General features: G+C 43.4%; 1 protein-coding gene across 3 annotated transcripts in view; it reads right to left on the bottom strand.

The window, feature by feature from the left end:
- inpp5b (inositol polyphosphate-5-phosphatase B) overlaps positions 1–22571 on the bottom strand; it is a 172061-nt gene that overhangs the window by 111717 nt on the left and 37773 nt on the right. Inside the window, exons 1-2 of one of the 3 annotated variants that reach the window (XM_048558257.2) lie at positions 15030–15206; positions 9746–9889 (exon numbers count right to left, since the gene is read on the bottom strand). In XM_048558257.2, coding sequence (XP_048414214.1) covers positions 9746–9889; positions 15030–15057 — 172 coding nt within the window. In that variant the 5' untranslated portion in view covers positions 15058–15206. Of the gene's footprint in view, positions 1–2696; positions 2801–9745; positions 9890–15029; positions 15207–22571 lie in introns of those variants that run through there. The other 2 variants (XM_048558256.2, XM_048558258.2) reach the window with 2 other exon arrangements.

The following is a 22571-nucleotide window of genomic DNA, read 5'->3' as shown; positions in this document are numbered from 1 at the left end:
TTTGCAGGGTAGATGACGAGCCACCACACGCTGCAGCACAGAGGAACTACGAAGAGCAGAAGAAAATCACCTATACAGCGTATTCAAAAAGAACGGGTACCCAATGAACACCGTCCGCCGATTTCTCAGCAACAAACCCAAACAAACTGACAAAACGTGCCCAGAAACCATAACCACTCTCCCCTACATCAAAGACATTTCCGAAATGACTGCCAGACTACTCAGACCTCTTGGCATCACGGTAGCCCACAAAATCACCAACACACTAAAACAGCAGCTAATGAACTTTCAAAAAACCTATACAGACAACAAGCAAAACGAACGTCATCTACAAAATACCTTGCAAGAACTGTGACAAACACTACATTGGACAAACAGGGAGAAAGCTAGCCACCGGGATACATGAACATCAACTAGCTACAAAAAGACATGGCCCACTATCACTAGTATCCTTACATACAGATAAGGAAGGACAGCACTTTGATTGAGACAACACATCCATCCTAGGACAAGCCAAACAGAGACACGCACAAAAATTCCTAGAAGCATGGCATTCCAATCCAGAACTCCATCAACAAACACATTGATTTGGAGCCCATCTACCACCCTCTGAGAAAAAGAACAGAAATGACATCACCAACCCAAGGAAACCTAAACAGATAAATAGAAAGCGGGACATAACACCAGCGCTTCACCGGAGGCTCACTGATGATGTTACCTAGAATGGTGACGAAACGTCTGAAAACGAACCTTCCAGCTCAGCAAGCAAACTTACATCCAGATGACAATGTTGTTGTTGACTGGAACAGCTTGACAAGGGGTGCAACAGAAGTCTTTAGTACTGCTGCTGGAATGCTGTCAGGGCCCACAAACTCTGCAGTTTCCAGTGCGCCCAACTACTTCCTGATACGACGGTGAATGAATCAAATTGGCTGAAGACTGGTATCTGTGATGTCAGGGACCACCAGAGGGTGCTGAGATGAATCATCTACTCAGCACTTCTGGCTGAAAATAGTTCAGATTGCAAATACTCAAGTGATGATTTACAGGGAATACATATAGGGATAGTATACATCAGAAAGTGGGCCTACATATTCCTCAAGCTTCAGTTCCAAGATACAAGTATAACAAACACTCATGCAGGCAATGAGGCACCTAATACAACTTGTGTATTTCTCATGAATGTGAAGGCTTACATATTCAGTGAGATCATTCTCGCAGCCTCCAAATAGCTGCAGTATGATAAGCAAGATGCACATGCTTATAACAAGCTTGCAGTATGTTGAGGTAATTGAAACAACATCAGCCAGCATCATAGGAGTTCCCTGACTGGGGATGTTAATCTGGTCCAATCAGGGATCCTGAGCTGACACAAATAAATAGAAATGTCAGAGATTCTGTTTACTCTGAGAATGCCAGGCCAGTGTCAAGCACTGTGCATGTGTAAATAAAGGATGACTTGGTGACAGGACATCACCCTCTGTGGAGTCATTTTACATGTGATCTGTCAAACTGACTGCCAAACATTTTTAATAATTAGTGTACTGGAGCCCATGTTAGAAACAGACATTTTTCCTTTACAATGACAAATCAGGCTGAAAGATTAGTTTGCCCTGAGATAGTTACCACTCAACCATCACATTAGATGCCACTGCTGTAACCTCTCAGACTGGTTGCCTCAGCCATCCTCCAATCATTCCCTCATGCTTGAACATGTGAGCAGGGAACAGCAGATATTTTGGAAATTGCTCCGTACAAAACTGGCCACCAGGCACAAAATAAATGTTTGCCTGTCAAGCAAGAAGTAATCACACCATTTTATGGATATAATAGAGCAGAGTGAATGTTCCAACTGCTGCTTTCTATTCATCCCAGTGCAGTTAAATAAATCCCATGCTGAAGAAACATTAACTGAACAGCCATACAACTGAACAGATAACAGGTTAATTGACATAATAATGTTATCACTGGGGTCGTCCCCAAGTGAACAAAATAGATCAATGTCAAAAGCACTAAATTCTCTATTTAAACCACAAATTTTAACCGTCCTGCATTAAAGCTAATATACAGAAAGTACTCACTGTTATAACACGATCTGTGAAAACACTGCAAGAAAACAGCAGCAACAGGCAACAGACTTCACTGAAATGAATTATAAGTTTTCATCTTAGTTTGCTTAAACTGTCATACGTTTTTGACTAAGCTGCTTTTTCTTCAAAGATTGGTTTGGAAATATTTAATTTGATTTTTTTGCTAAAGTTTCTTCTACGAAAATGCAAATCACAAAGAATTTATTGCAGCCAGCGTTGATATTCAATCTCCATGAATTAGAAATTGATCCTTTTTCAGGGGTATGGAAAAAGAGGTAAGCGGGTGGCAATATTACAAACTTGCACTTACATTTACTGCAACAGCAAAGGCAGCTTTCTAATTCTCGTGCAAACACCCTGAGCCTCAAGTTTTCCAACTTCTTGGTAAATTCTGTACATAGAAGCTTGAACATTTTTAAAATTTTCCTTTAGAAAGCCCTGTGGGTTTCTATTCAGATAATGAGAAGCAATGCCCATGTACAGAGTTTGCCTAGTTCAAAACTAAAATTAGATATTGTGTGCTCAATTAGGAGATCACTTGATAAATGGAAACCTCAGTAGTACAAACCACGATACCAACTCTGTAAAAAGCGGAAATGTTTCTACCTGAATATGGTGCAGCTTCCATGGCCATTTCACAGGTCTGTTTGCATTCTGCCATCAGCTCCTTAATAAGTTCCTGCTTGTACAAAGGCTCTGTGACATCACTGTATTCATCTTACAGGCGATACTAGTCAATCACTGAGTCACTCATCTACCTCAGTCCCAAGAGCACAAGACAAAATCAAACACGCATACTTAATAAATTAAATGAGGCATGTTAAGGAAACCTGATCATTTTTCAAAGCTGCCATTTTTTTTGTGAACGCAAAGGCAAAGAACTTAAGAACTCAAGAACTTAATCAAATAGTGAATTATCTCCAATACTCCTTTACAGATAATTGGAATGTAAATTTTAAGCTTACAAATGCATAATATACCATACTTAAACACCCACTACTGTCACTATATTCAGACATTGCTGGCAAAGAGATTTTTAACATCGAGATTTCAATATCACACAGATGAAAGTAATATTATGAGTTCACAAGGAAACAAAGGAAAACCGTGACTTTCTCTAAGTACCCATGACAGATCCAGGATCAACTGCGAGATGCCTTTGGAAGAGATAAGGACCAAGGTTATTATTTGTCAATTATGACCCAGTCTCCACTCATCAGCTATTGGGCAACACAGCTCTTGTGATCCAGCTGTCAGAATGAGGGGAAATACTTTTAGCAACAGAAGTTACCAAGGACCTGTTGTAATACATCCTAGGATATTAATGGAAGTAGCTACAGAAATAGTGGATGCCCAGGTAGTAATCTTCCAAGAATCCATGGAGTGTGGAGAAGTCCTAGACCATTGGAAAACTGCTGATATAAAACCTCATTGTGTATAGGGAAGGAGACAAAAAAAGGTAGCTATAGGCAAGTTCAATTTATGTTTGTTCTTGAGAAGAGATTACAGTCTATTACAAAGGACATAATACAGAGCATTTAGAAATAGATAATATGGCTATGCAGAGTCAGCATGGCTTCGTAACAGAGAAATCATGTCTGGAAAATTTACCCAAATTCTTTGTGGAGTTAACAAGCAAGACAGATAAAGGGGATGCAGTGGATGTCATACATTGGTTTTTCAGAAGGTATTTGATAAAGTACCACACTTAATAACACAAGATCCCATGGTGTTAGTGGCAACATATCAGCATGAATAGAGGATTTGCTAACTATAAAAATGGGGCACATGGTCATTCAGTGTTTAGCACTGCTGCCTCACAGCTCCAGGGACCTGAGTTCAATTCCAGTCTCAAACGACTGTCTGTGTGAAGTTTGCACATTCTCTCCAGGCCTGTGTGGGTTTACTGTATCTGCTACAGTTTCCTCCCACAGTCCAAAGATGTACAGGTCAGACAGATTGGCAATGGGCTATGCAGGCTTACAGTGATAGGGTACAGGGTGGGTCTGGCTGGGATGCACTTCACAGGGTGGGTGTGAACTCAATGGGCCAAACAGCCCGATTGCACTGTAAGGATTCCATGACTTTATCATAGTAGAAGACAGAGTTGGGCATCTACCAAATGTACAAAAACTTAGCAGATGGAAACAGAATGTGGGAAATATAAGGTTATACCCTTCACCAGGAAGAGAAGAGTTGATTATTATTAAAATGGGGAAAGCTGCAGAGGGATTTGGGGTCCATGTGCATGAATTACAAAAGCTAGCATCCAGGTTCAGCAGGTAATAGGGAAGGCGAATGGACTGTAGGCCTTCATGACAAAGGGAATGGTGTATAAAAATAGGGATGTCTTGCTAATACAATAGAAAACACTCATCAGACCACAGCTGGAACACTGTAAACATCTGTGGTCCTCTTAGCTAAGGAAAGGCATTGATAGTAGAAGGATAATTAGGATGATCCCAAGTATGAGGGAATTTGTTTATGAGAAGAGTTAAGTAGGTTGGGCTTGTACTCATTGTGAGTTTAGATGAATGAGAGGATACCTTATTAAAATGTACAAGATTCTTAGGGGGTTGGTAGGGTAGGTGCAGAAAGATTACTCCCTCGTGTGAAAGAGTCTTGGACCAAATGGCAGAATCTCAGAGTAAGGACTCACTTATTTAAGTCAGAAATTAGAAGGACTCTTTTTTTCTCTCAAAGGATAGGGAATATGTGGAATTCTTTCCCGCAGAGGCCTGCTGAGGCTGGGTAATTAATTAAGAATATTCAAGGCTGAGAAAGATTTTTAATCAGTACGGGCATTGAAGGTTATGGGGAAAAGGCAGGAAATGGAGTTCAGAATTAGCAGGTCATGATCTAATTGAATGGTGGAGCAGGGTCCATGGATTAAATGAGCTACTTTTACTCCAATGCTCTTACAGCCTTATACCAGTTTACCCAGGAAAGCACTGCAGTGAACGGCTTAAGTGAAATTTGCTAATGTACTTAATGCAAAGATAAAGGCACTTGAAATTTATCTACACCCATTTATTTACAATAAAAGACAATCTTAATCTCAAGAAATTGGTCAGAGCATCGAGTATAGGAGTTGAAAAGTCATGTTGCAGTTGTACAATGTTTAATGTGAGAGGGGATATATTTAAAGGGAACTGGGGCGGGGGGGGTTCTGTATTTTTCAGTTTCTATATGTTTTTCCAGATTTCTAACAGCTTTAATATTTTGTTTTTGCATCCAATTTGGATAGACTCCTTCAGTTTTCTAATCAGCACAGCAGTACTTGCAGAGTTGCAATGACCCTATTGCAAATCCTGATTGGCCATTTATTTGCATGTGTCATTCAACATTAATTTATCACATGCAAACTATTTTAACTTTGTGCTCCTGAGACGCTGCTTGGCCTGCAGTGTTCATCCAGCTCCACACTTTGTTAATTTAAACAGCGTATGTTCTATCTTTCATATATACTATACTGTTGCAAACTACTTATTGGCTTCATAGATGTATCAAATACAAAGGTAAAAACATCCTTAAAGATAATACAAAAGAGAAGTTTTTTTAACAAATTGTATAATATTTCTACAGGAACAAACACACCAAAGAGGTTAAAATTAACAGCCCTTAATTTAAAACAAAATATTCCAAACTGAACACAGGGTTTGATCTCTGTCAAGGTGCTGATCACTGTAATAAAAGCATTTTCACTGTCTCAGAATCCTGAAACAGGGAAGTGGGGGTAGGTCGGGAGAATACAAACATGAAAGAAAATTGCCATGATTCACTCTCCCAATCATTACTCATTGCATTACTCTAATGGAGAATGCATACACATCAGTACCGTTTGTATAGAATAGGTTTAGTCACAAACATGGATGTTCAAAGCACGATCTGAATGTCAGGCTCAGCTATGAATGTGGATGTTTAAGATACAATCTGTAATGGCTTGTTTCAAAGCAATCTCTGCATACACAACAACCATTTACAATGATAATCATGCAAAGACCGCAAGAACTCACAGGAGACGTTTTCAGAAAATGCTTTTGCACTTTGGAGCCACACAAAAATAAATCCAAACTAATTGTAAAGATTAGTGCATGTGAAGAAAGTGATTTGGCTGATCTAATTCACCCTTTGACAGAAACAGACTTCAACATAGCATTTAACCATTTCCTCCATGGTTCAAGAAATGTCCTCAAGTTATGTACAGAAAAGGAACATCAATTCTAGCATGGTTTTATGGTTGTTGTGATATCAACCAATTATGCAACATAATCATAAATAAAACTCAATAGCCAGATAAAAGTAAACTAAGGAAAATTTATGAAAAGATTCTTTAATCTAACTTACACTTTACTTAGCTGCATTCTGTTGTGTTGTCACTAAACTTCAGTTATCTTAATGAACACTTTCATTTTCCTTAAATTTCTGTCTTACGTCTAGTTTTCTGTTATATTTTTCGTAGTCTATGTGTTAATTTACTTCCTTGTCTAAGTCTTCCTAAGAACTCATGCATCTGTATTCCCATTTAAAATGTTTTTAAGTACGAGGGTTTGTCAATAAGTTGGCAGTCTTAACATTCCGTGCCAGCTTCAGTATTTATTCTGGATATCGCTGAAATTTTAACACTAATTTATGGCACATTTTTAACACGGTAGACTACCACTTTTTTCTCTAAACCTGACCGTGAAAAGGTACTGTTCCCTATTATTACTAAGATCACACAACAACTCACCTTCTGATCCCAAAACTCTGTCCATCATCTACAAGGCACAAGTTAGGAGTGTGATGGAATGCTTCCCACTTGCCTGGATAAGTGCTGCTCCAACAACACTCAAGAAGCTTGGCATCATACAGAACAAAGCAGCCCATTTGATTGGCACCATACCAACAATCATCCACTCCCTTCACCACTCAACAGCAACAGTGTGTATCAACTACAAGATGAACTGCAGAAATTCAAAGACCCTCAGACAGCACCCCCCAAACCCAAGACCATTTCCATCTGGACAGACGAGAGCAGCTGATACATGGAAACACCACTACCGGTAAGTTCCCCTCCAAGCCACTCACCCATACTGCCATTCCCTCCCTAGTGGTATTGAGGGTCAACCCTCATTTCATGGACTGCTGCAGTTCAAGAAGGCAGCTCACCATCACCGTCTTAAGGACAACTAAAGACGGGCAATAAATGCTTGTGCTATGCCCAAGTCCCATCAATGAATAACAAAAAAATTTCAGTTCATAAATGGAGAGAAAGAAATTCATACTATATAGGTGTTAGACTCACCTTTATCGATATAAATATAGTACAAATGGGCTAACCACAGATTTTGGACAGATCAAACGGCTATAACCACACCTAAATGAAACTCCAGAGATTATGTGGCGAATGCAGTATAGCTATGAACAAAAACAAAGTTGCTGGAAAAGCTCAGCAGGTCTGGCAGCATCTGTGGAGGAGAAAACAGAGTTAACGTTTCGGGTCCAGTGACCCTTCCTCAGTTCTGTGGAAGGGTCACCGGACCTGAAACGTTAAATCGGTTTTCTCCTCCACAGATGTTGCCAGACCTGCTGAGCTTTTCCAGCAACTTTGTTTTTGTTCCTGATTTGCAGCATCCACAGTTCTTTTGGTTTTTATGCAGTAAAACTATTCTTGTAATCTGGTCCACATAAGAATGTCCACTGGTGTGGATCAAACCTCCCTTGTTAAGTAGGAATAAACAGCTAAACATGCAAATAGAGTCACATTTTGACAGGATAAAGTAACTGGCATGGATCTTGACTTTGTCCAAGAGTGTGAGATGTGTAATTACTAGTCAGCAGCCTTCATAAATCTCCACCTCTAAATGACATAAAAATAAGGGAGATGCCAAACAGGTTACTGGCTTGCTTTCACAAATGTCATACTAATACACTAAGTCAAGATCTACACCCAGTGAAAGATCTATTTATATTCTTCTTGAAAAACAACAGCATAATTATTTGCAATAACAAAGTGCGGAGCCGGAGGAACACAGCAGGCCAGGCAGCACAAGAGGCACAGGAAAGCTGATGTTTCGTGAAGGGTCCTGACCCAAAACATCAGTTTTCCCGTTCCTCTGATGTTGCCTGGCCTGCTATGTTCCTCCAGCTCCACACTTAGTTATGTCTGACTCCAGCATCTATAGTTCTTGCTATCTCAGTATAATCACATATTTATTTCAATTCACTTAGGTTTTAACACAATAGACACACATAGACACATAAAAACACAGGACAGGAAGCAGGAGTAGGCCATTTGTCCCTTTGAGCCTCCACTGCCATAATTTAGTAAAAAAATTGCTTGAACAGTTGGGAGCTCTAAAATGAAAACAATGTAGTAAAAATGGAGAGAATCAGCCTCTACAAAACTAAGAAGGAAAACTGCAAACCCTACTAGCAAAACAAAAACGTGTCAGTATTTAAAATTAGACATGACATCGTGGACGTTGGGATTTATAATTCACTAACGGCTTTACAAATAAGAAAACTTCCATGAACAGTGCAATTTGTAGTTTGGTTATTTGCTTCACCTTTACCTGAATGGATAGCTGAAGAGCATCCTCAACTTTCGTTTGAGAATTGATAGCTTGCATGAGTATTATTTGATGCTATAAAGTCACAATGATGGCGTATGATGTCATAATGGTCTCCAACACACTGCCAGGGAGACTAAAGGCATCATCCAGTGTGTTGGATTCACAAATTTAAAAATGCCATAATTTTTTAAAAAATTAAGTCACTCATAGCAACAATACCCAGGACTTGGATTTGACAGTACAGTGCCACATTGTTCCAAGTTCCAGTCCAATAAAGCCGCAAAAGCAGTAAGACGATATAATTCAATAATGGTTTGTGACTGTGAATTCTAAGCGCTCTTTTCAAAGGGAATTGGATCATTGGTTTCAGCAAAAAGGAAGATCTATGGGTGTGGAGACACATAGTAAACTTGAATTCAAGTAGACAGCATGTGCAAACAAAGAATCACAGCAAATGTGACATGTCAAGCAGCAGAATTCAGTGGCATAACCTTCTATGATTCAAATGCTTCCAGAGTCATAACATCCTCCTCCATCCAAATACCAGCCTCCCTCCATGACTACAGAAACTAACTGACTTGAGCTGTCTGATTAAAGTGTCTAGTTTAATTCAGTATGTATTCGTTTTATTGTGTCAGATTTACTCTGAAAATATGTAAATGAAATTCAAGACTGAGCGTCACTGCATATCATCAACACTATACACAAGTACAATTCTGAGCAGTAAAACATCATTCAGCATACACTCAGGAAAATCTCAACTCTAATCCTTAATTTTTATTGAGCTATAGATTTCAGCTAGATATGGTATTCAGCAACAGAATCTCTGGGTTATGTGGAATTAAATCAGCTGGAGTTTACATTCTTGATCATTATCAAGGAATAGGATACTGAATTTCAAATTTTTATGTTCCCTCACACTTGAAAAGTCTGTTTACACTGAGTCTAAGTTCAAAGTTGAAGTCAGTGTACCCAATTGCAATGGGATGACACTGTAAAACACAATCAACCCCTTCAAGATAGAAAGAGGCAAAATTGACAGAAACATGGCAAAGACTGAAAGGGCTTTCCCATTTATTTTGTGGAATATCTTCTTACCTTTCTGATTGGTCGAGGATGATGGACAATGTGCATGTTCCATCCGCAGGGATCCGTGCAAATGGAAATCCTTCTTTTGTCTATACTTTGAAAGCCATAGAAATTGAGGTGGGAATCCTCTAGAGACAGCTTGTTTGAGTAACTCTGTAAGAAAAAAAAACCTGACTGATGCAATGGATACCCTTTCAGACTTGACTGTTAGGCATTTTGCCGAATAAAAGTGAAATTTTATATTCTACACATATATCATGCCCAGTTTCTCCAGTACTTTGCAATAATTTGACGATTACTGAGTTAGTAGAAATCCAGATGAATATGGAAACAAAAGTTCAATTTCCATCACAACAACTGGGAAATTTAAATTCAAATAATTAAATAAAAAGACCTTTTCAGTAATGGTGCCCAGATTGCTGTAAAAACACACCTGGTTTATTCACGTCTTTTCAGGAAGGAAATATGCTGTCTTTACTCAGATCTGGTTTATATATGACTGTGGATCAACAGTAAAATGGTTTATTTTACCTGCCCTTCAGAAGAGTCCAATAGGCCACCTGTTGCATTTAAGAAAATGGCTGACTTGCATTATGCAGGACTCCTGCTATATGAACTGTTCCCAGAGACAAGCCAAGGTGAGCATCATCTTGTGCTGGAAGACTATTAACTGATGAAAAAAAATTCTTCAGTCTGAATTAAATCTATTCATCTTCCAGTACAAATTCCCAACAACAAACAAGTGCTGCACTATCACATGCACAAATGTCCAGGTTAAACAGGCAAAGGATGCAATAAACAGATAAAGGTTTAATAGGGAAAGGCCACTCTCCAAGCCCTATGGTCATCGCATCCAGAGGGCAAGGAATGTGTAATCCTCAGGCTACACAGACCAGGGAATATCTGGCATGAAATGCAAAGGAACAGTGTGAATTGTTCTGGCAACGGTTATTACAAGTGCAGTAATGTAATTTATGTACTGAATTGAAAAAAATGGATCTGTAATGCACTCAGTCAGATTTGAACTGTTATGGAATGCACCTTTCAAATTATGTGAGAAAAGAATATAGTTGGGAGAAAGAGGTAACTCGCCACCAACTTTGCACAGGTAATTATGGATGTGCTCTTACATATCAACTGGCAATTTTTCTACTGCATAATTTAAATTTGGAAACAAAACTTAATAATCCAACATTGAGGTTGGTTGGCTCGCCGAGCTGGTTTGTTGTTCCGCAGATGTTTCGTTACTGTGCTTGGTAACACCCTCAGTGTAGTCTCCGATGAAGCATCGGTGTGTTTTCCCGCCTGGCTTTTAAACTCTAGGGTCTGTTGCGATGGATTGCCTCACTTCTGGTTTCCTCCATAGTGGAATGTATATGGGGTAGAATTCAATGTGCTTATTGATAGCCTGCTTCGTGGGATGCCGTGCTTCCAGGAATTCTCGTGCTTGTCTCTGCCTAGCCCGTCCCAGGATCTTGGTGTTGTCCCAGTCAAGGACATGGTTCTACTTCTCCTTGTCACTATTATCGATATCCAAAGAACTGGGTCAGGAGATGCCTACAGGAACAGCATCAGAAAGATTCTACATGCCCCGATGCACTCATCACACTACCCTGCGTCAGGAACACGTCAGAACTCACCACAAGACTTCTACAACCGCTGGGTATCAGAGTGGCTCACATCAACCCTACGACAAGTGCTCACCCAAACCAAAGACACACTCCCCGCCATGGACAGGCCCAATGTCATCTACAAGATTCCCTGCAGAGACTGTGAGAAACACTACATCGGACAAACAGGAAGGAAACTAACCACAAGAGTACATGAACACCAACTGGCTACAAAAAGTCACGAACAATACCCACTCATCTCAATCCACATGGATAAAGAGAACCACGACTTCAACTGGGACAACACCCAGATCCTGGGACAGGCTACGCAGAGACAAGCATGAGAATTCCTGGAAGCATGGCACTCCACGAAGCAGGCTATGAAGAAACCCACTGAACTTGACCCCATTTACATTCCACTACGGAGGGAACCCGGAAGTGAGGCAATCCATCGCAACAGACCCCAGAATTTAAAAGCCAGCCGGGAAAACACCCTGACGCTCCATCACAGGCTGCACTGATGATGTTACCCAGCACAGTAACGAAACGTCTGCAGAACAACAAACCAGTTCGGTGAGCCGACGAACCTCGACACCCACAACCCGAGCTACAAATCTACTCCACCACCTTAATAATCTAGTGCTGAGGGAGGGTCACCAGACCCAAAACGTTATCGTTGATTTTTCTTCACAGATGCTGCCAGGCTTGTTGAGCTTTTCCAGAAACTTCTGTTTTTGTTCCTAAATAATCCAAGTTTGTTAACTCTTGAACACTTTCTCAAGTGGCCACTTCATGGATAAATATGGCCAATCATTGCTTCACATGTTCGAGGCCAGAACACTAGAGTGGCAGAATATGAAACTGGATAATGATGGAGTAATTGATTGCTATCCTGTACTTGATCCTGCAATATTGACTGATAAGAAATATATAGTTTCTTGCCTCTCAGAAGGAAATTATTTTTAGTTGCTTTTTGGTGCAATCCAAGATACCTAAAAACATTAAAAACTCTTTGCTTGCCTGCTCATTGCAGCTCAAGTTGAAAGTGTGATTACCGAACATGTCCTCATCATTTTAAAATCACATTAACTGTCTATGACTAAAAATCAGCACAGACAAGATCTGCTGATTGCAGAAGTCGGTCTTGGAGACAGCATTTTCCTTGTTCAAAAACAGACAGCTAATCTTAATGGAATAGTTTCACTAATGGTGGTCACACTCAGCATTTGGGTCAGGAAAGTGACCTATTTGACAACTGAGCCAACATCTCTGATGAAGGGTCTAGGCCCGAAACGTCAGCTTTTGTGCTCCTAAGATGCTGCTTGGCCTGCTGTGTTCATCCAGCCTCACATTTTATTATCTTGGATTCTCCAGCATCTGCAGTTCCCATTATCTCTGATACTATTTTAACCTCACTGCGAAGCCTCTTCCAGGGATGCCTAACCTGAAGAAGTTACCCTCCTCCCTCCGGACCAACCTCAGGCTCTCTGATGAAGGGTCTAGGCCCGAAACGTCAGCTTTTGTGCTCCTGAGATGCTGCTTGGCCTGCTGTGTTCATCCAGCCTCACATTTTATTATCTCTGAGCCAACAAAAGTTGGGTTAACAATACCTGCATTGAATATCACATGCATGCACTTTCAAGCAGAAAACTTCTGGATGGAAATCAGAAGCAAAACCCACAATAAATCCCTCCATAATCTACGAATACTGAGGCCAACTGTTAATGTTGATGTCAGATCATTCAGCAGAGAGCTGGAAACAAGTCCACAGCTTTCCTTGTATTTGCACATTACCAGTCACATGAATTTCTACGGTTCATGAAGGAAGCATGATTAAATAGATCCAAATTGATTCAAGCAGTTTTTCTTGAACTTAGTGAACTGCTGGATACTAGGTACTATTTACTGTTGCCACTTTCAGTTAAAATACTTCCCTCAGTCTGTGTGATAAACAGCACAGCTAGGAACTTAGAACGCTGCTTCGGTGGCAATTGCAATCGACAGAGCTATATAGATGTGGGCGACAAGAGCAGGTCAGAGACTGGGAATCCAGTGGTGAATAACACGTCTCCTTACTCCTCAAATCCACTCCATTATCCACAAAGTACAAGTCAGGACTGTGCTGGAAAACTCTCAACTTGCCTGGACATTGAACTCCAAGAACTCTCAAGAAGCTTGACATTTCAAGATAAAACAGTTCACTTGGCTGGTATCCCATTCACCAACTTCACTCCCTCCACCACTGACATACAATAGCAACAGTGTGCGTGACACATAAGGCTTCTTTAACAGCATTTTGCAAACAATAAACTCTAACACAGCGAAAAATAAAGGCTGCAGAGGTATGGGAACTTTCCAAGCCACACACTATTCTGATTTGGAACAATATCATTCACAGTCTTTCATCAAAATTCTGAAACTCCATTCAGCACCGTGTAGACTGTGGCAATTCAAAGCTCACCAATTTCTCAACGGCAATCAGGGATAGGCAACAAATGCAAACTTGCCAGCAGCATTTATATTCCATGAACAAAAAGTAGTATTAACCCTTTTAACAGTTTTAAAATTATGTCAGACACACTCATCTGTCTCTTAAAACAGTAGCAGCAAATATTGTCAACTGTTCATGCATTATCATGTGCCAGCCAGAATTAATTACAAGTTATTTGACAATGCTGGGAAAGAACGTATAGTTTAATACTATTTTCACCACCCCAACAGTGATTAGGATAATTTTCCTCCCACAATTAACGTAATAACCCCATACTCTAGCCAAAAACACACCTAAGTCAGCAACTGAAAAGTGGTGAAACCTGGCACTTTTATTGTCCACCAGCAAGTACCACAACAACCAACATATTCAGCTGTAAAATGTGGAACATTAGAGCAGCAGGTGAACATTTAGCCCTTTTCCAATTCAACAAGGTCAAGGTTATCTGTCACCTAACTCCATATACCTCTTTGATCTACCCTGGGCACGGTGGCTCCGTGGCTATCACTGCTGCCTCACAGCACCAGGGACCTGGGTTCGATTCCACCCCTGGGCAACTGTCTGTGTGGAGTTTGCACATTCTCCCCGTGTCTGCATGGGTTTCCTCCGGGTGCTCCGGTTTCCTCCCACAGTCGAAAGGTGTGCAGGCTAGGTGGATTGGCCGTGCTAAATTGCCTGTAGTGTTCAGGGGTGTGTAAATTAGGTGGGTTATAGGGGGATGGATCTGGGTGGGATGCTCTGAGGGTAAGTAAGGAATGGTTGGGCTGAAGACCCCATTTCTATGAAATTCTATATGGTTAACACAAGTCTACTGATGTCAGATTCAAAACTAACAAAGTAATAGAGCATCAGCTGCTGTTTGTGGCAAATCTAGTGTAAAGGACACTGTGCATGACTGTCACAGAGTTGCTCAAGAACTTCTGTGTTACTGACAGTGTGACTGATGGGTTAATTCAGTTTCCTCACAAACGCCAACCACAAGACAGAAATATTCGGCGGACACGCGACCAAAAATTTTTGCTAAAATCTGCCTCAAGGCACCCATTAATGCAGAGCATTCAACAACATGTCTTATAGTTGATAGATGGGTGTACAGTGGATAAATTCTCCAAATGTGTAGTCCACATAATGCTACCTGTGCAACAAACAAACAAACATGCTGCATTTCAAACTAGTTAATACTGATACTCACCACTGCCATTTTTGTGTTCCTTATACATTTGAGAGCTTTTCTGTGTAATTTAACAATTCTTAGACAGCAGAGTTGCTCCTTGTTTAGTTAGAGGCTAAGTAAAGAATGAACCTTTGGGTAAAGCTTGAGGGAATCATCAGTGCTTGAACAAGCATGAGATAATACCACCTCAGCCACTGTGAGAGCTGTGAAAATCTAACTGCCTGCAGCACGCAACTACAACACCTAATTGCAGCAGAACTCTCCCCTGGGGGAGGGGAGAGGGAAGTATAAACCCGTTACAATCACAATTCAGATTACTTCAAACTCTTGCTCGAAACGAAGAACTGAATTCAATATTCTGAACAAATAATGTGCAAAAGAGATATAATATCCTAATCATGGTCACTTTACATCCATGACTGATTTGAACTTAAATATGCAGAACAAACTTCAACATTACATTTTAAAGAAGTCTGTTTTTTGTACTACAGATAACAAGGTGTAGAACTGGATGAGCAGCAGGCCAAGTAGCATCAGGGGAGCAGGAAAGCTGACGTTTGGAGTCTGGATGCTTCTTCAGAAATGGGGCGGGGATTCTGAAATAGAGAGAAGTGGGGAGGCAGATGGAGGGTGGAGAAAGGAGCAGATAGGTGGAGAGGAGACGGACAGATCAAGGAGGCATGGATGGAGTCTGTAGAGGTGGGTGTAGTTGAGGAGTTAGGATGAGGGTTGGTCAGTCAAGGAAAGACGGACTGGTCAAAGAGGCGGGGATGAGGGTGGTAGGTAGGGTGTGGGGGTTGAGGTGAGAGGAGCAAATGGGTGGGAGAAAAGATGGACAGGTCAAGGAGGCGGGGACGAGCTGGGCGGGTTTTGGGATGAGGTCGGGGGGTGGGGAGATTTTGAAGCTTGTGAAGTCCACATTGATACCATCGGGGTGCAGGGTTCGCAAGCGAATAATGAGGCACTGTTCCTGCAACCTTCAGGTAGCATCGTTGTGACAGTGCATGAGGCCCAGGATTAACATCGTCTGAGGAATGGAAGGGGGAGTTGAAGTGGTTCGCGACAGTTCTTTGTCACGAACCAAGTGTGGTTGTTCCACAAAGCGGTCTCCAAGCCTCCGCTTGGTTTCCCCGATGTAGAGGAGGTCACATCAGGAACAGCGGATACAAGATACCACATTAGCAGATGTGCAGGTAAACATCTGTTTAATGTGGAAGGTTTTCTTGGGGCCTGGGATGGGGGTGAAGTGTAGGGTCAGGTGTAGCACTTCCTGCAATTGCAGGGAAAATTGCCAGGTGTGGTGGGGCTAGTAGGGAGTGTGGAGCAGACAAGAGAGTCACGGAGAGAGCGGTCCCTCTGGAAGGCAAATAAGAGTTGGGAGGGAAAAAATGCCCTTGGTAGTGGGGTCAGATTGCAGGTGGTGGAAGTGGCGGAGGATGATGCATTGAATCCAAAGGTAGGTGGGGTACTATGTGAGGACGAGGGGGATTCTGTTTTGGTTGTTATTGCAGGGCGGGGGTGTAAGGGATGAGTTGCGGGCAACTCTCCTCCACAGTGGTCGAAAATGCCCTTGACCACGTCCCTCGCGTATCCCACAACCCATCCCTCACACCCCCACCCTGCAACAACAGCCAAAACAGAATCCCCCTTGTCATCACGTACCACCCCACCAACCTCCCAATTCAACACATCATTGTCCTCCACTTCCGAGATGTGGTCGAGGGTGTTTTCTGACCACTGTGGAGGAGAGGTTGCAGTCCTTGAAAAACAAAGACATCTGGGATGTCAGGGAGTGGAATGCCTCATCTTGGGGTTAGTAAAGTGGATGAGCTGTTTGAGCTCCTTGTGGGAGCACGAGGCAGTGCCGATACAGTCATCAATGTAACAGACGAAGAGGTGGGGGATGTGGCCAGTGTAGCTTTGGAAGAGGGATTGTTCCATATATCCTACAAAGAGGCAGGCATAGCTTGGGCCCATGCGGGAACCCATGGTTACCCCCGTGTCTAAATAGGAGGTGGAAGGAATTGAAAGAGAAGTTGTTAAGGGATACACTCTCCAAATGTGTAGTCCACATAATGCTACCTGTGCAACAAACAAATATGCTGCATTTCAAACTAATTAATATCGATAACAACTTGTCCTTCAATTCCTCCTACTTCCTACAGACATAGGGGGTGACCATGGGTACCCGCATGGGCCCAAGCTCTGCCTGCCCCTTTGAAGGATACGTGCAACAATCCGTCTTCCGTAGCTACACTGGACCTATCCCCCACCTCTTCCTCCTTTACATTGATGACTGTATTGGTGTGGCCTTGTGCTCCTATGAGAAGCTTGAACAGGTCATCCACTTCACCAACAGTTTCGACCCCAAACTTAAGTTCACCATCTCTTGATACCTCTCTCTCCTTCCTGGACCTCTCTGGCAACCACCTGGAAACCGATATCCATTTCAAGCCTACTGACTCCCACAGCTACCTAGAATACACCTCCTCTCACCCACCTTCCCACAAGAATGCCATCCCCTATTCCCAATTCCTTCACTTCCACCACATCTGCTCTCGAGATGAGGTATTCCACTCCCAGACATCCCAAATGTCCCGTGTTTCAAGACTGTAACTTCTCCTCCACAGTGGTCGAAAATGCCCTTGACCACGTCTCTCGCGTTTCCCACAACTCATCCCTCACACCCCCACCCTGCAATAACAACCAAAACAGAATCCCCCTTGTCGTCATGTACCATCCCACCAACCTCCCGATTCAACAGATCATCCACCGCCACTTCCGCTACCTGCAACCTGACCCTACTACCAAGGTCATTTTTCTCTCCCCACCCTTACCTGCCTTCCAGAGGGACCACCCTCTGCGTGACTCCCTTGCCCTCTCCACACTCCCCACCAGCCCCACTACCCTGGCACCATTCCCTGTAACCACCAGGAGTGCTACACCTGCCCCTACACCTCCCCCTCACCCCTATCCCAGGCCCCAAGAAGACCTTCCACATCAAGCTGCTGTTCACCTGCACATCTGCTAATGTGGTATACTGTATCTGCTTTTACCAATGTGACCTCGTCTACATCGGGAAAACCAAGCGGAGGCTTGGAAACCACTTTGTGGAGCACCTACGCTCAGTTCACGGTAAACGACTGCACCTCCCAGTCGTGAAGCACTTTAACTGCCCCTCCCATTCCTTGGACAACATGTCCATCCTCGGCCTCCTGCAGTGCCATAATGATGCCACCCGAAGGTTGCAGGAACAGCACTTCATATTCCGCTTGGGAGCCCTGCACCCCAATGGTATCAATGTGGACTTCACCAGCTTCAAAATCTCCCGATCACCGAACTCATCCCAAAACCCGCCCAGCTCGCCCCCACCCCGACCTCATCCCAAAACCGGCCCAGCTCGTCCCCACCTTCTTGATCTGTTCATCTTTTCTCCCACCTATCTGCTCCTCTCACCTCAACCCCCACCCCCTACCTACCAGCCTCATCCCCGCCTCCTTGACCTGTCCATCTCCTCTCCACCTATCTGCTCCTTTCTCCACCTTCCATCCGCCTCCCCCCCCTCCCTATTTATTTCAGAATCCCCTTACCCTCCCCAATTTCTCTCGAACCATCCAGACCCGAAAAGTCAGCTTTCGTGCTCCTCTGATGCTACTTGGCCTGCTGTGTTCATCCAGCTCTACACCTTAATATCTCAGATTCTCCAGCATCGGAAGTTCCCACTATCTCTGTCTTTCTTCTAGCTCTTGTTTACACTAAATCAAGCATTTGAAAGCTGCTTTCTGGTGCATACACTTGGAAAATATAAATAATCCTTTTGTCTTTGACACGAAATGAGTAGCCCATTTGTCATGAGTCAAGAGGTTGTGATGGGGACTGATTGCAATGGCTTCCCTGCAGTTAGCAGAGAGAAAGATTGACTCATCTAGTAAAAGCTCAGAGATTTTTTCAATTATAACCCGGAAAGGGTGGATTGACACAAAAGTTGGACAGATATGCCGGTATCCACTGGAGTTCAGACAACTGAGACGCAATTTGATTGAAATATGCTAAATTCCAAAGGATCTTGACAAGTTGAGTGTGGAAAGGATGTTTCCTCTTGTGACAGAATCAAACTCAGGGGTCTCTGTTGACAAATAAGGAGCTGCCTTTTCAGAACATTGATGAGGAGAATCTTGTTTTCTCACAAAGAACTGAAAGTCTTTGGAACTTTCTTCCTCAAAGAACAGTGGAATTATTTTTACTATTACTTTTTTTAGCATAGATTCTTCATTAGCGGGTGAAAGGTTACAAGGGTAGGCAGGAACATGGAGTAATCACAGCAACCATCTTTCTGAATGGCAAACCAGGTTTGAGGGGCTGAGTGGCCTAAGTCTGTTCCAAAGTCACATGCCTGTGTGTACTGCGTTAGGAAATCAGTGTGAGAAATTTCAGAAGGCCCTGAAGGGATTGGAAGAGGCAGTCATGAGATAGAGATAACAAGGTGCGGTGCTGAATGAACACAGCAGGCCAAGCAGCATCAGAGGAGCAGGAAAGCTTGCGTTTCGGGTCAAGACCCTTCTTCAGAAATGGGAGAGGGGAAGGGGATTCTGAAATAAATAGGGAGAGAGGGGGAGACGGACAGAGGATGGATAAAAGAGAAGATAGGTGGAGAGGAGACAGCCAGGTCAAAGAGGCAGGGTTGGAGACAGTAAAGGTGAATGTAGGTGGAGAGTTAGGGAGGGGATAGGTTGGTCCAGGGAGGACGGACAGATCAAGGAAGCGGGATGAGGTTAGTGGGTAGGAGATGGGGGTAGGGCTTGAGGTGGGAGGATTGGTTAGGGAGGTAAGGACGAGCTGGGCTGGTTTTGGAATGCTGTCGAGGGAGGGGAGATTTTGAAGCTTGTGAAGCCCACAATGATACCATTAGGCTGCAGGGTTCCCAAGCGAAATATGAAATGCTGTTCCTGCACCTTTCGGGGAGCATCATTGTGGCAATGCAGGAGGCCCAGGATAGACCTGTTGTCCAAGTGGTGGGGAACAGAGTTGAAATGGTTCGCGACTGGGAGGTGTAGTTGTTTGTCGCGAACTGAGTGTAGGTGTTCACGGTCTCCGCTTGGTTTTCCCGACATAGGGGAAGCCATGACAGGAACAGCAGATACAGTATATCACATGTGCAGGTGAACATCTGTTCGATGGAAGGTCTTCCTGGAGCCTGGGATGGGGCTGAGGGGGGAGGTGTAGGGGCAGGTATAGCACTTGTTCTGGTTGCAGGAAAAAGTGCCGGGGGTGGTGGGGCTGGAGGGAACTGTGGAACGGACAAGGGAGTCACAGACAGGGTGGGGTGGGAAAAATGTCTTTGGTAGTGGGGTCAGATGGCGGAAGTGTTGGAGGATGATGCGTTGGATTCGGAGGTTGATGGGGTGATACGTGAGGACGAGGGGAATTCTGTTTTGGTTGTTATTGCGGGGAAGGGGTGTGAGGGATGAGTTGCAGGAAATGCGAGACACGGTCAAGGGCATTTTCAAACACAGTGGAGGGTAAGTTACAGTCCTTGGAAAATAAAAGGCATCTGAGATGTCCGGGACTGAAAGACCTCATCTCGGGAGCAGATGCAGCTGAGGTGAAGGAATTGGGAATAAGGGATGGCCTTTTCCAGTTCGGTGAGCGAGAGGAAGTGTATTCAAGGTAGCTGTGGGAGTCGGTAGGCTTGAAATGGATATTGATTTCCAGATGGATGCCAGAGATGGAGACAGAGAGGTCCAGGAACGTGAGAGAGTTATCAGAGATGGTCCAGGTGAACTTAAGGTTAGGGTGGAAGCTGTTGGTGAGGTGGATGAACTATTCAAGCTCCTCGTGGGACCTCGAGGCGGCGCCGTTACAGTCATCGATTTAACAGAGGAAGAGGTGGGGGATAAGGCCAGTGTAGCTTTGGAAGAGGGATTGTTCCACCTATCCTACAAAGAGGCAGGCATAACTTGGGCCCATGCAGGTAACCATGGCCACCCCCTTTGTCTGTAGGAAGTGGGAGGAAATGAAAGAGAAGTTGTTGAGGATGACGACAAGTTTGGCTAAGCGGATGAGGGTGTCAGTGGAGGGGAGCTGGTCAGGCCTGCAGGACAGGATAAAGCGGAGGGCCTTTAGGCTATCTGCATGGGGAATGCAGGTTTATAGGGACTGGTCGTCCATGGTAAAGATGAGGTGTTAGGGACCAGGGAACTGGAAGTTTTGGAGAAGGTGAAAGGCGTGGGCGGTGTCACGGACATAGGTGGGGAGTTCCTGGACCAAGGGCGAGAAAATGGAGTCGCAGTAGTTGGAGACAAGTTCAGTGAGGCAGGAGCAGGCGGAGACAATAGGTTGACCAGGGTAGTCAGGTTTGCGGATTTTGGGAAGGAGATGGAAATGGGCGGTGCGCAGTTGGGGAATTATGAGGTTAGAGGCTTTGGGTGGGAGGTCACCTGAAGTTATGGAGTTGTGGATGGTTTGGTGGTCAGGGGTGGGATCATGATCAAGGGGGTGGTAGGAGGTGGTGTCAGGGAGCTGGTGTCTGGCCTCGGCGATGTAGAGGTCAGTGTGCCATACTACCACTGCGCCTTCCCTGTCCGGGGGTTTTATGGTGAGGTTGGGATTGGAGTGGAGGGAGCGGAGGGCTGCACATTCTGCAGGGGAGAGGTTGGAGTGGGTGGCAGGGGTGGAGAGGTTGAGGTGATTGATGTCTTGACAGCAGTTAGAGATGAAGAGGTCGTGGGATGTCATGAGATAGGACTGGATTTCATCAAAAGTACATGTGGAACAGTCTACTGTATTTTTGGTTACTGTCAACAGCAGAATGCAGATGAGAAATGAGGAAGTCCAAGATAGATCCTTGGATGGTAAAAGCAGAAAGAGAAGTCACTGTTGGTGAATATACTAAAATTTTAATTCGTTTAACTTATGCCTTTGTAACATCATGACATGGCTATTCCAATGCACTACTGGCCAGCCTGCCACATTCTACCATTTATAAACATGTGCAAACTTTTACTGCAGTCGTGTCCTTGCTCCCACCAAGTCCCATTTACCCATCGTCTCTGTGCTGCTTGATGTACGCTGACTTCTTGTCAAGTAATTTTTGGATTTTCAAATTCTCATCTTCAATTTCACATTCATCCATGGCCTGGCTCATCCCTATCGTTTGTTATCTCTGCCAATTCCACAATCCTTCAAGATAGGTGCATACCTCTAGTTTTGACCACTCGACCATCCCTGAAGCTATCATTCCAATGGCCATGCTGAAAGGTAGTTCCTTCTTTAATCCCCTCCAACTCTCTCTATCTCACTCCTTCCTCAAGACAGTCCTTTAAACCTAGACCATTTATTGATCCTTTTTGGCAGTTGCCCTAATATCAACTTGTCACGTGAAGCAGTGGCCAAGGAGATCATAACACAGGTTGATTCAATTCGGAATGCTATATTTGCTGCTGAATATGTGGTCTCCTCTACAATGGTCATGGTAGAAAGGCTCTCAAACATAGACTGGGTGGGTGATCGCTTCCATTTAATTATTTAGTGCATCATTATGACCCCGAGGTTATGATCACT

This window comes from Stegostoma tigrinum, chromosome 24, assembly GCF_030684315.1.
Source record: "Stegostoma tigrinum isolate sSteTig4 chromosome 24, sSteTig4.hap1, whole genome shotgun sequence".
In the NCBI taxonomy this organism is placed as follows: Eukaryota; Metazoa; Chordata; class Chondrichthyes; order Orectolobiformes; family Stegostomatidae; genus Stegostoma; species Stegostoma tigrinum.
The sequence above is the reverse complement of the archived record's forward strand: the minus strand, read 5'-3'. Positions and strand labels throughout refer to the sequence as shown.